General features: G+C 36.8%; 1 protein-coding gene across 1 annotated transcript in view; it reads right to left on the bottom strand.

Annotated features, from left to right (window-relative positions):
* The window catches only part of Kdm4c (lysine demethylase 4C), a 205,944-nt gene that overhangs the window by 130,767 nt on the left and 60,296 nt on the right, over nucleotides 1–14,881 (bottom strand). Inside the window, exon 7 of the mRNA XM_059254477.1 lies at nucleotides 6,723–6,826. Within this exon, the coding sequence (XP_059110460.1) occupies nucleotides 6,723–6,826 (104 nt within the window). The remainder of the gene's footprint in view (nucleotides 1–6,722; nucleotides 6,827–14,881) is intronic.

Below are 14,881 nucleotides of genomic sequence, written 5' to 3'. Positions count from 1 at the left end.
AGATTATGAGCATGTATTATCATATCTTTTAGAGAGAAAGATTTCCTAAACTTGGGGACATTAGTCCATTCCTTTTGGCAGGCAGACATCAGGCTTTATGATGCCTGTTATTACTCCATCTTAAGTGGAATACCTTATGAAGCTAATGCCAATTAATCAAAAGAAGCATTCTATGAATATGTATACTAAACCCACAAAAGCCTTGTGTCTGTATGTCTGCAGCTCTGACCAAGTCTCACTATGGCAGTATCCACTCAGGATACAACATCTGTCTACTCTGGGTAGCTATCTCTGATGTGGTTTATTACCAGCTTCTTGTTGTACCTGGGCCAGTCACAAATAATCATCTTAGAGCCAATGTTTTGTTCTATTTTTCTCAATGTATTTAAGTGTATGAGTAAACATGTTCATCACAAGCAGAGTATGTTTACTGCATAGCTGTAGCACAGACACTGAAATAGAACAGATGACCTCCTCAAGTTGAATGAAAAATCCTACTTTGAACAAAGCCTTGCCACACCAAAAGAAGATAACATTGGGAACTTTGTTATGCTGGACTGTAGGTCCTTCTTATCCCAAATTGGCTAGATCTCTTCCTTCTCAGCCTACAGGAATCCCTCCCCCAAGATATTTCATGAACTTTACCCTTCCTCATGCCACGAGTAGGCCCACCCAGCTCTCTAAGACTTCCAACAAACAATATGAGTTAGATTCACTCTCCACTTCAATGGTTCTACCTGAACTCTGCTTCCCTGTGTCAGTAGCTAGGCTTGCTCCTTTCCATCCCACAGCCCTATACAGCTCTTCCAAGATTTTTCTTTCTCTGCCACAAGAAGTAGGCCTTGCTCTTCCCTATGCAATAGGAACCCCAGCTCCTCTGGGACCTCCCTCCCTAATCCATCAGGTAGGCTGAGATATTTTTCACTCTGTAGGGCTACCTCCTATGCAATCTCCCTTCTCAAACAAAGACAATGGGTAAGTATCACTCTGCCACACACTATAAGCTCTTCCAGGATCCAAATGCCTCCACACCGTCAAGGCCTTCCAGGTTCTCCCCACCCAACACACTGACTGTTGCGTCCCAACATATATGCTGCCCCCTTTTCTAGGATCTTACTTGCCACTGCTCCAAGATAACTTCTACCCCTACTGACCCCATAGTACTCCAGACTACACAAAGAGAGCTTTCTAAGATCTCCTTCACCCAACTACCACTTACATAAAACTTACTCAAAGTCAAGCAACAAGTCTTGAGTTCCGCACTAGAAGGCAGCAGAAAGAAAGAGCAGCAAGGAATGTGCTTGACAATGTCTGCTGCAAAGGAGAGCAGAAGACCCTCCAAAGAAGACTAGGAAAAGAAACTGCACTGTAACTAAAAGAGACCACAAAAAGTCAACAAATGACAGGAATTAATAACTATTAATACTAATAGGCTCATTCTCCAATCAAAAGACACAGATATCAGACTGAACTAGAAAACAGAATGCATTTTATGGTTTCCTCCAAGAAACATATCCCATCTTTTTTTGTTTTGTTTTGTTTTGTTTTTTGAAGACAGAATTTCTCTCTATAATAATTATGGTTGCCCTAGAACTTGCTTTCTAGACCAGATTGACCTGGAACTAACTCACAGAGATCCACCTGCCTCTGTCTCCCAAGTGTTGGGATTAAACTTGTATACTGCCACCACCTGGCAATATTCTACCATCTTAAGGTAAAGGATAGAAAAGGTATTCCAAGCAAATGGAACTAAGAAACAAACAGGCTTAGCTATTCTAATATCTGTTGAAGTAGACTCCAAAATTAATCAAAGTAATAAAGGACACGCCATAGCCATTAAATGAAGAATCCACGAAGGATAGTACTATTGTAAATCTATATATGCACCAAGCCCAGGTGCACCCAACTTCACTAACTACATACTATTAGATCTAAAACATGCATTAACTCTTAACAGAGTGATTGCTAGTGATTTTATACTCCATTCTCACCAAAACTAAAACCAAACATAGAAATGATGGATTTAAATGATACCATAAATCAAAAGGACCTAAAGAATACAGAAGATTCTATAAAACAAATTCTTCTTGGGAGTCTATAGAAGTTTCTCCAAGTACATCAGGCATACCTAAAATGATAGTTTATAATAGTAAGAGCCTACAGTGAAAAATATGGGAGCTCTCAAATTAGTAACAGAAAGATGTACCTGAAAGCTTTGAAATAACAAAAACAAACAAAACCAAAACCAGTAGGTTAGAATAGACAATAAAGACTGGGTATGAAATTAATGGAATAGAAACAAAACATGCAAAAAATAAGTGAAATGAAAAGTTTGTTCTTTAAAAGGTAAACAAGATTGACAAAAATTTTAGCTAATTAAGCAAAAGAGAGGACCAAAATCAATAAAACTAGAAATGAACAGGAAGACACTAAGGAAACTCAGAGAATCATAAGAGCATGCTTTAAAAACTTTATGTTCCACCAAACTGGAAACTCTGAAAGAAATAGATATTTTAAGATTCATGTGATTTCCTAAAGGTAACTAAGATGAAGAAAATAATTGAAACACACCTATAACTATGAATAAAATAGATTCAGGAACTGAAAATCCCACAATTTTAAAAAAGAACCCAGGCCAGATGCACTGAGAACAAAATTCTACCAAGATATTCACAGAAGAACTAACAACAATACTCCTTAAATTTTTTGGTAAACTATAAAAGGAAGGAACACTTCTAAATTCTTTTTGCATATTTATCTAGTATTTATTATCCTGGAAACAAAACCAAAGACCCAACTAAAAAAAAAAGCAAGAAAGGCAAATTCCCCTTACAAACATAAAAGAAAAAAGTTTTTTTCAATTAAAAAAAAAATACTAAAAAATTAAATTCAAGAGCACATCAAAAAGGTCACTGACCATGATCAAGCTGGCTTTATCCCAGATTCAGAAATAGTTCAACATATGTAAATCAATAAACAAAATCCACTACATAAATAAGACTGAAGAGATACCTCAGGATCAACTCATTACACTCATTAAAAGTCTTTGACAAAAATCCATGAGCATCCTTTCATGATAAAAGTCCTAAGAGAATGTAGGAATACAGGGGATATATCTCAATATAATAAAGGCAATATACAACAAGCCTACAGAATGTTCCACTAAATGGAAAACGTCAAATCATTTCCACTGAAATCAGGAATGAGACAAGAATAGCCATTCTATCTACTCCTCTTTAATATAATGCTTGCAGTCTTCACTAGAGCAGTAAGATAAAGAGAACACAAGTAGAAAAGGGACACACCAGAGAATCCTTATTTAAAAATGGTACAGTTATATACATAAAGGACCCTACAGACCACCAGAAAACTGCTACAGCCAATAAATATGTTCAGAAAAAAATTCACAAACAAAAATCAATAGGCTTTCTATATAGCAATAACAAAAATACTGAGAAAAACAATCCAATCCATAAATACCTAAAAGGAATGAAATAAATTTTAAAAATCATTTACATACGTATGTATTTATGTGTGTATGTATGTATGTATTTGTATTGTGGGATATTTGTACCCTGGGTGAAGATGTATAGCTGTGACTGGTGTAATAAAAAGCTAAATGGCCAATAGCTAGGTGGGAGGTGTAGGTGAGACTTCCACACAGAGAGAGAGAACTCTGGGAAGTAGAAAGGCAGAGTTGCCAGCTAGACATACAGAGGAAATAGGAGGTGCAAGATGGAAGAGAGGTAACACCATGTGGCAAAATATAGATTAATATAAATGGGTTAATTTAAGTTATAGGAGATAAGTTGAAAACAAGCCTAAGCTAAGGCTGAGTTCTGATAATTAATGAGTTTCTGTGTCATTACTTGTGGGCCGGGAGTCCCAAGGAGAATCATATATCATATATATATATATATATATATATATATATATATATATATATATATAGAGAGAGAGAGAGAGAGAGAGAGAGAGAGAGAGAGAGAGCGCTAAGGAACTGAAAAACTTGTATAGTGAAATCATTAAGGAATATACCAGAGGCTGAGAAGTCCTCTCATGTTCATGGATTGGTAGGATTAACATTTATGTTATCAAAAGCAATTACCAGATTCAATGCAATCTTCATCAAAATTTTAATGCAATTCTTCACAGAAATTGAAGGTAAGAATCACAAAATTCATGCAGAAACATGAAAGACTTAGGATAGTCAAAACAATACTGAACAATAAAAACACTGCTAGAAGTATCACCATCACTGATTTCTATAGAAATATACTATAGAATTATGGTAATAAAAACAGTATGGCAATGTCATAAAAACAAACATATTGATCAATGGAATAAAATTGAGAGCCCAGACATGAGCCCATACTCTTACAGTTATGTGACTATTGACAACACTTTTACAGCTGCCTGACAATTGACAAAGAAGCTAAAAGCACATTGGAGAAAAAAAACATCTTCTACAGATAGTATTGGTCAAACTGGAGAGCTACATGTAGAAGAATGAAATTAGATATTAATTTTGACTCTACACAAAAGTCAAATCCCCATGTATGAAAGACTTGGACTATGGAAATCAGTATGGAGGTAATTCAAAAGGCTAGAAATAGATATATAATATGACCTAGTTATAGCATTACTGAATTCTGGTATATTTCCAATGGATTCTGTATCTTACTATAGAGCTATTGGCTCCTCCAAGTTCATTGCTGTGGTATTGACATTAGCTAGGAAATAAAAGCAGCCTAGATACCTACCAACTGAAAAATGTGCAAAGAAAACATCCTATAAATAGAATGTTACTCAGCTATGAAGAAAAACTTAATTGTGAAATTCACAGAAAAATGGATGGAACTATAAATAATCATTCTGAGTGTGGTAACGCAAACCCAAAAAATATCAACACACGTTCATTTTTACAAGTGCTAAATGCTGGCTTTGAATCTTTCAATATTTGTTTAAATTGGAGTACTCAAAGAAGATAGGAGCCTAGTAACAGTCATGGGAGGAGAGTGGATTTCAAGAGACAGAAAAGAGAATACAGGTGTTTGAAGGGGAAAAGAGGAGTAACAGTATGAAACATTAAATGAGATAGATGGATGGGATATCAGGGTAGAGAAACTGAGTATAGGTGAGATAATTAATATTAAATAACTTTTTATTTAATGGTATATTGTGACTTAGTATCTAGAAGCTTCCAGAAACAGATGTATATATAAAGAGTTTGAATGGAATTACCCTATAATTAATGAGGGGACAATGTCTCCTCTAGATAAAATGATACTATCAAGTAAAAAGCCCAGTGTCAAATAGGGGTTATCTCTGTTTGAGTTGTTGGTCAATAAGGTATCCTAGACATTTGCCCCAAACATTACAGCTATTGCCATTGCTCGTGATTGCCCTCTACAATTTGATGTAGACACCACATACTTGACTCACAAACATGGGAAAAAAAATCATGCTGGTACTGACATGGAAGTGTCTTCATCCATACAGGCTAGCTTCCATAGCACTAAAAGGTTATATGAACACTACTAAGAAAGAAAAGTCATCAACAGTCTTATCCAGCTTTGAACCCTGAGAGATACAACACTGGGCTGGCAAGACAAACTCATTTGTGTAGTAGTGTTACAATTGTTACAGTAGCAATCAAGCACTGTCTGCTTGGATTTAAGAGTTCACCCCACAGGATGAAAGGTATGCCTGGTACCATTAACTGGGTGCAAACTTCTTGCTTGGCTAGGTCATGGCCCCAGGGGAAGACCTATCAGAATTATTCTGATAAATGGACCTAATCATAAACTGCTCCCCTGAACAGTTCTTTGCTTTATACCCATTGATTAGTGCATTTCTCAACCTTTAGTCAGTAGACATTGATCAATACTGAGATCTACAACTGGCCGGTGTGCAAAGACTAAGAGACCATGGAATATTCAGCACTAAATAGAGTGTCTATATCACAGCCCTTCCCCACAAGGCTTGAAAACCATTCTGGAAGTGGGGACAGAAAGATAAGAGCTGGAGAAAGTAGATATCTACAGAAAGTCAGTATTTGCCAGACATGATAGCACCATGATTCACACATGAACTCAAAGCAGTTATGATTATATACACAAAAACCGTACAAGATCAAACAAGCCATAATCTCAGTATGGATGAAGAAGATCTCAGATCAAGAAGTCCCACCCTAGCTGAGGAGCTACTGGCAACTGATATCTGGTGATGAATGGACAATCAGAATGGACAATCAGTTCTTTTCAATGTGTGGCCCTTGAGAAGCTATCCATCTTCCAGTACATGATCCTACACCCATGCAGATATATAACTCACTAAGTAGACTGTGAGGGTTTTTTGTTTGTTTTTTTTTTTAAAAAGCACATTAGGTTTGGAGGGAAAAATGGTTTGGGTGGGGACAAGCTCTGGATGGGAGGGAACAGTGAGTGGATTTTATCAAAACATGTTATATTTATGTATGAAATTCTCTAATAATAAAAAATTAAATATACATAAACTCTAGTAAATATATTTTAAAATGAAATAATCAGTTAGGACTTAAATTAATTATTGATGTTATAGAACATGACCTTAAATTTCTCTTCATCTATCATATAAGTGTTATTTAATAATCCAAGACATAGTTCTGCACTTTAAATTCATCCTAAATACAAATACCACAAAATGAAAAATCTACTTGTGAAAGCCTAACAAGGACAAACCTTGTCAAAGGGAATGCCATACTTCTTCAGCACTGAGGGGGAAATCAGTGTCATCTTGTGGCGGAGAAATGCATCACAGCCTTGGGAGCTGCTGGGGAAAAAGCCTAAAGATGAACAGTAAATAACGGGTCAGTTAAAATAAGATTTCATATAGTTTTTAAAATATACTTGAGTTCTAATGTTCTGACAACTCTTACTAAAAATCAACTCAAGTCATAATCCTTTAAAAGTGATATATATTTATGTCAAAAAGCTAATCTTTTCAAAATATTTACCAAGAATTACTTTTATAAATATAAAATTATTTAAACTTTAAGAAAAAATTCAATTAGATACATATTTGAACTCCAGTTGCCCAATATAGTAAAGAGCCTTACTATTCAAGCAATAACTGAGAGTAAGAATGCATTTACTAGACAAATCGCTCATTGGTGATTCTGAAGAACTATCCACTGGAGAACTAATCATTCTGAAAGCATTTGCTCCCAAAAGCCCAACAAATAGTCAGTACACACCAAACAGTCCCCATCAATCTTTGTCTCCTCCAAATTAACTTCATACTAACCACTACTAACCTATAGTAGTCTATAACTATGCTTGACAACAATGAATTAAATATTTCAAAATCACATGAAGAAATGATATATCTCTTAAATGACAGATTTCCCCTGAGCATGGTATAAGCGTTTGGAGATGTCAGACTATACAATATAAACATTCATAATTACTATATATCAAGTAGAAATAATATTATTTTAGGTGCTGGGGAGAGGGTTAAACTGTTAACAGCACTTGCTGGTCTAGCAGAGGACCCAGGTTTGGTTCCCAGCACCCACATAGTGGCTTACAACCTTCTGTAACTCAAGTTCTAGGGGATCTGATGCCCTCTTCTGACCTTTAGAGTACTAAGAATATATATGGTACATACACATACAACATATAAGCAAGCAAACACTCAAACTCATAAATAAAATAAAAACACTTGATTTTTAAAAATCCCTTCTTAGTCAACATAAACAAAATGCTTGGAAACTTGCCTTACCAGCATATGTGGGGAACTGATTTTGGAGAGGTCTTAAGAGAGGAAAGCTAAACATTCAGGAAATCTTTTATTCAACAGTATATTCTGTGGTGATATTATGTCCCCAAATATATTGTACACCCTAATAAAATTATCTAGGGTCAGAGAGCAGAACAGCCACTAAATTAGACATAGAGGCCAGAAAATGGTGGCACACACACCTTTAATCCTAGCATTCTGGAGGCAGAGATCTTTCTGGATCTCTGTGAGTTCAAAGCCACACAGAAAAAGCCAGGCATGGTGACACACACCTTTAATCCCAGGAAGTGATGGCAGGAAGCAGAAAGGTATATAAGGCGGGAGGACCAAGAACTAGAACCTTTTTAAGCTTTCAGCTTTTAGCAGCAGTTCAGCTAAGATCCATTCGGATGAGGACACAGAGGCTTCCAGTTTGAGGAAAGAGGATCAGCTGAGAAGTAGGCAAGATGAGGTTGGATGTGGCTTATTCTGTTTCTCTGATCTTTCAGCATTCATCCCAATACCTGGCTCCAGGTTTGTTTTTATTAATAAGACCTTTTAAGATTCGTGCTACAGGGCTGGGGAGATGGCTCAGTGGTTAAGAGCACTGCCTGCTCTTCCAGAGGTCCTGAGTTCAATCCCCAGCAACCACATGGTGGCTCACAACCATCTGTAATGAGATCTGGTGTCCTCTTCTGGCCTGCAGTCATACATGCTGTATACATAATAAATAAATAAATCTTTAAAAAAAAAAAAAAAAAAGATTCGTGCTACAATATTTAAACATACATTCAATAATGTATTATGCTTTAGGTCATGGCTGATTTTCTCCATCACTGCCCTCAATCTTGCTAAGGCATACTCTCATTACTTTGGTAATACAAGGGAAAGGAAAAATGAAAACTGGCATGTTTGATGTCCTGTTCAGCCCTTTCTCTCTCAAAGGTTAAGCAATCTCACCAAAGAAAGCAGAAAACAAGTTACATTGAGGAGAAAGACAAGAGATATATGATAATAAAAGAGGACAGATCCAGAGGAAACAAGAAGACACCAGGAATGATGCATATACAGAGGGAGGTAGCAAAGGTATCATGTGACCACATTGTCTAAAATGAAGGGAAGACTTGCCAGCATATTACTTATCTAGCGAGCCCTGTAGCTCTCTCTACACACAAACTCAGAGTAGCCTACTTTGATGAAAAACTCATTAGTACTCATCCAATTAATTGCAAAAAAATTCACAGTGTTTCAATTTTGTGTTAGATTGCATTCACAGCTATCCTCAGCTGTGAACCACAAGCTGTAGGTTAAGTGTTTAATCCTGAACCATCTTATCCCTGTAAAATAATTGCCCAGAAATTTTTTAAGTAATTTAAATATTTGCTTATGCTTCAGTGGGGAGTAAGGCCATAGCCCATATATAGGAAGGGAGGGAGGGGGGAGGGAGGGAAGGATGGCCACAGAGATGGGCAGACAGAGGGCTGGAGGGGGTGGTGCAGCGGGGAGGAGAGTGGAAGCAAACAGCCAGGAGAGAAACAAGAGAATTTAAGTAACAACTTGGTAGAAAAAAAGTACATCTGGGGGCTAGACAGTTGGCTCAGCAGTTAAATGCCTATACTGTTCTTTCAGTAGACCCAAGAGTCCAGTTCTTAGCACCATGCTAGGAGGCCCAGAACCACCTCTAACTCTAACTCCAGGAAATCTGATGGCCTCTTCTGTTTTCCAGGGTCACCTTCACTGACTTGCACACACCCTACCCATATACAGACATACATCTGCATAATTAATTTTTTTTAATAATCTGTTTTCTAAAGTATATTCTGGGTAAGCATCTGCACCTGTTTAAAAGCAGGAAAGGGAAGGGGGAGGGAAAGAGGAGTTCAAAAAATCAAGTCTCTGTGGAGACATTGGGAACTACTACTATTCTCCACAAGACTAACACAAATAAAGACATAACTTTTCCCTATGGGGTCATTTCACAGCAGCCTACCATGATTAATAATCATAAAATGTAAACACAAAATAAAACTTTAGTGAGCATAGAGAAAATGCTGTACCAATGTAATGATTAAGTCTACATAGTAAGATGCTCTAAGTCTTACCTTCAGAGAGGGCAAGGCACCCAACTCTGGGTGATCTCCAAATTCAAACCCATGCAAAAATTTTAATAATACAGTTCAAATAGATCTATCAGGCTTTCCAAATCTGTAACATTGTGCTACACTATATGAATTAAATTTTAAATTAAAATCACTGAAGAAAGAAGAGTCTATTAATTTGCTTCTGAATTGGATTTGTAATCAAGACATGAACAACAGGGAAACATGTCAAAATTTAACTTAAATTGGAAAACCACTGAAGGAAGGTAATGTGCAGTATGTTACGAATTTCGCATTAGTTGAGAAATTATATTTACAGGATGTTATCAGAAATATATTTAATCACATCTTGGAAATCATCTTAGAGCCAGCACAAATTGAGTACAAGGCATGTGTCTTAAAATGAATTTTATCTCAAAATACTTACAGGGCTACATAGCTTATACTCTCACTTCATAGGTTACAAAAACAATTTATTTGATACATAACCACACTACTGCTCAAAACAAAAACAATATCTGAAAGAGTGAGGTCTGGCTTTCATAAACAATATTAAGGTCTGTCAAAGTCAATAAAAAGCAAAAAAAAAAAAAAAAATTAAGATCTCACCAAAAAAGATAACAGTAGAGTAAAACTCCACTTAAAAACACCAGTCACCAAATGAACTTCTGCAAATAAGTTCATCAAATATGTCTTTCTGAGTTCATCTTAAATTCTTTACTTTCATTATGTATTTGACAGTAATTCATTTATAAGAAATGTTCTCTGAAAGTTCCCATGATTTAATGTTACTATTGGAACATTCTATAACATTTACTTATTTGTCAAATCAAACATTAATGGGACCAGTAATTGTTTCATAATCCTCAGAGGAAGAAGTTTCAAGAAGGTCTTTAGTAATGCTTCAATACTGTGGCCACAGAACACCTCATATATTTGGGCACCAACACCATACCACAAGTAGAAAAACACGCAAGATAATCCTGCCACATCTTCCTAATACCTTGGCTTTTTGTTTTGGTTTGTTTTCATTTAGAAACTAAAATATATAAAACCTGCATTAGTGTTGAAAGTGACAAAATTCTCTCCCATTTGGTACAGATGTGAAGAAAAGATAATTGAGAGGCATCCTAGTTGAAGTGAAAACCGTCCTGCAAAACTCTGTATAAATAATAGTAAACATCCTTTCACCAGAATTTTTGGAGGTTGTTTGTCTTATAATGCTTTGGCTGGGCACTATTTCTTTTCTTTCTTTTCTTTTTACACCTACTTTAGGACAAAAGGGCCAGCCAAAGAAGCCCACCCTGACTCTGAAAACAGAGACAGTGAAAGAAACACACTCTGACCCTGAAAACAGAGACAGTGAAAGAAACATACTTTGGCCCTGAAACCAGAACCAAAGAAACACAACCCTGACCCTGAAATCGGAGCAAAAAAAAAACACACCGTGGCCCTGAAACTAGAGCTAAAAAAGGCCAGTGAAAGAAACACACTTTGACCCTGAAACCAGAGCTAAATCTGCCCCTGACCAACTGAGCACAAAAATCAACCAATCCCTGGGCACGAAATCTAACCAATCTGAACTTGTCCAAGCTCAAGGGCATTGCAATCTGACCAATTCCCACCCTGAAAATCTTCTCCCTGGGAAGACCCCACCCCTAAGAAGCCCTATATAATCCCTGTGCCTGTTCAACTGGCAGCTGCCCTTCTCCACGCTGCCAGAGGAGCCACTCTCTTGAAAGAGTTTTCACCAGAGCAGAGCAGAATCTCTGCTGGGAAATTCCCTAGCGAAGCGGAGCTAGAAAGCAATGGACACCTCTGCTGGGAAACTTCCCTACAGGAGCAAGGCAGAAGTAACAACTTTTTGCTGGAGCCTGAGCAGATTGCTACACTTCTGTAGAGGTTTCTCCCTTAGCAGAAGAAGTAACAACTTGGGCTGGAGCTGACAACAAACCGACATCTCAGCTGGGAAACTCCCTTAGCAGAGAATAGCAGTGCTCAGCTGTAATGGCTCTCTTTAGGAGAGAAGCAGGATTGCCACACCCTGCAGGGAGGCCATCCCCCAACAGAACTGTTTCAGGTATGGCCTCATTTCCAGACAAATCAGGATACCTTTCTCTCCACAGCTGTAGGTATGGCCTGATTTCCCCACAAGTCAGGATACCTTTCCCTCCACAGCAGTAGGTATGGCCTGATTTCCCGACAAGTCGGGATACCTTTCCATCCACAGCTGTAGGTATCCAGGATACCATCCTTTCACAGCTGTAGGTATAGCCTGACTTCCCAACAAGTCAGGATACCTTTCTCCTCACAGCTGTAAGTATCCAGGATACCTTCCCTTCACAGCTGTAGGTATATATAGCCTGACTTCCTGACAAGTCAGGATACCTTTCCCTCAAGAGCTGTAACACTTGCAGGTACAGCCTGACTTCTGACAGTTAGGATATCTTTCCCTCGGGAGCTGTAACACTTGCACTTACAGGTCTTTTGCAGATAAGATATAGTTTCTTGTGTTGTGTTTTATGGGATTTCTGTGCATGTGAATGTGAGTGCATCTATATGTGTTTCTTGTGTTTTTCTCCTAGTAGTTTGTTTGGTTTGTCCTATTCCAGTTTGTTTTTATCCTATTTTATTTTATATTACTTTACTGTATTTTTAGATGCCTACTTATATTGTAATGAAGGAGAGAAAGAAGGGGTGTGGATTTAGGTGAGTGGGAGTCAGGGGGGAATCTTGGAGGAGTTGGGGGATGGGAACCATAATCAGAAAATATTATATGGAAAAGATCTACTTTCAATTAAAAAGGAATTAAAGTCATTAAAAGTCACACATTGTTTTAATCCTTGTGCATGGATATTCAGACAAGATGAATACATAGATAGAGATAGAGGAAAAAACATAACCTAGATTCCAGAGAGGAATTATACAGGTAAGGAATAGGGAATGGCTCCTTCCTGTGTAATGGTTGCCTTTTGGAAACATTTTGGGGAATATATTACCTAAATAATCCCAAGATATTACAGAAAGGGTAGAGCCATAGGAACAGAAATCAGATCAGAAACAGTAGCAACTCTGGGTAGGAATTAAATGCAGGAAGATATGAAAATAGTGGTGATTTTTTTTTTTTCACTGAATACATTTGCCAAAACACACTGGATTGTGAAGGGGATTTATCCAATAAATCTGACCAAAAATATTTATCAGCATTTTTAAAATTGTTTTAGAAAAGAAACAAATGCAAAAGTAATGTCCCTTCTTTCAGATGAAGTTTTCCATGTTGTCAACTAGGTTATGTTTTGTAAAATATTCGTTATTACTAAGAAATTCTCTTTAAATTAGATCTCATATAACTCAAGTACATAGACATGATAATGCTTTAAACAACCAAAATTTTTAAGTTTGGAGGGAAAGTTTACAATCCAAAGGGTAATAATATTTAATTAGGCACAATAAACACTACTGTATGGATTTCCCAATTTTTATTAACCACTTAGGGAAAAAGAGAAAACAAAAAATTTAAAAAAAGAACTACCATATGTAGAAATCTACTTCTAGATAGATATAAATCCATATACTAAAGAAACAATCCACACTCCAGTGTTCAATGGGGCACTTTTCACTACTGAGAAGAAATGGAAACAAACAGAAGTTATCTATTAACTGATAAATGGATAAGGACAACATGGAATATGTACAATGAAATAATAATTCAGCCATGAAAAATTATTGCAATATATCAAGTTATCATACTAAACTCTCAAAATATGTAAGCATAATGTGGCAATAAAGGAAAAATGAACTAGGTGTAATGTTACCACAATAATCCCAGTAATGGGGAGGCTAAGACAAAAGGATCATCACAAATTTCAGGCCAACCTGGAATACACAGTAAGTTATAGGCTAGGCTGGGCTGTAGAGTGAAAGCCCTGTCCCCAAATAAAAACTTAACCAATAAATAAATGACAATAAATTAAAAGATGGGAAAAATATAGCTCTGATACATAAGGGAAAGAACAAAAGAAGAAACTATGAGATGCTGTGTGGTGTCTCATGTCTATAATCCCAATACTTGGCAGGCTTAGGCAGGAGGGTCAGGTTACCATCTACAACACAGCAAGTTTAAGGTAAAACTTTGTGTCTAAAAATTATTTCAATTTTAAAAAATTAAATAAATATTGCAACTTTAGGAAATAATTTCAGAGACAGATGAAATTCTTAGCAATATTTCCTTATGGGGACCACTAAGATGGTTCAACATGTTAAGATACTTGCCACCATGTCACACAACTTCAGTTCAATCCCTGGAACCCAAATTCTGGAGAGAAATGATTTCCAGAGCTTTCCCTATGACCTCCATGCAATTCACACACATACATACAAACATAAACACTAATAAACTGTTTGCTTAACATTTCCTTATGAAGTAATGAGCTACCATATGTGAAAAGAAATCTAGACATTAGAGACTCAAACTTCTCTGGATTTCTTCCATCTACCCAAACCACTGCTGAGAAAGGAGTACCAGGCAGAGTTCACAATGACCTTCGGATGAAGGATAATACTTCTCTAAGAAGTGCCTTGCTATTTATCTCCTGAAAAGAGTACCTTTTATAATTGAAAAATTTTTTGTTTGCCTGAGACAGGGTCTCATGTAGCCCAGGCTGTCCTCAAACTAACTGTGTAGGAAGGATGGCATCAGACTTCTAATCCCTTTCTCTCTCTTCCCAGTGCTCTTGTAGGTGTGTGCACCATGCCGTTTTACCAGTTCTTAGAGACTGGACTCAAGGCAAGCACTCTACCAACTGAGCTGTATCTCTAGCCCCAGTTATTCTTCTTTTCAACATCAAATTGGTTAGCAGAAACTTCCACCTAACTTTTAAGTTCTGTAGGTTATTCTTACATGGATTATTTTTGCATTTCAGAGACTACCTAGTTGTAAATCTCTTTTCTCTTCGTGACATGTGACAGATCTCATATGTGTACATATGATCACAATTCTTTAAGAAATAATGAGAATCAAA

Source organism: Peromyscus eremicus, chromosome 2 (assembly GCF_949786415.1).
Source record: "Peromyscus eremicus chromosome 2, PerEre_H2_v1, whole genome shotgun sequence".
Taxonomy (NCBI): Eukaryota; Metazoa; Chordata; class Mammalia; order Rodentia; family Cricetidae; genus Peromyscus; species Peromyscus eremicus.
The sequence above is the reverse complement of the archived record's forward strand: the minus strand, read 5'-3'. Positions and strand labels throughout refer to the sequence as shown.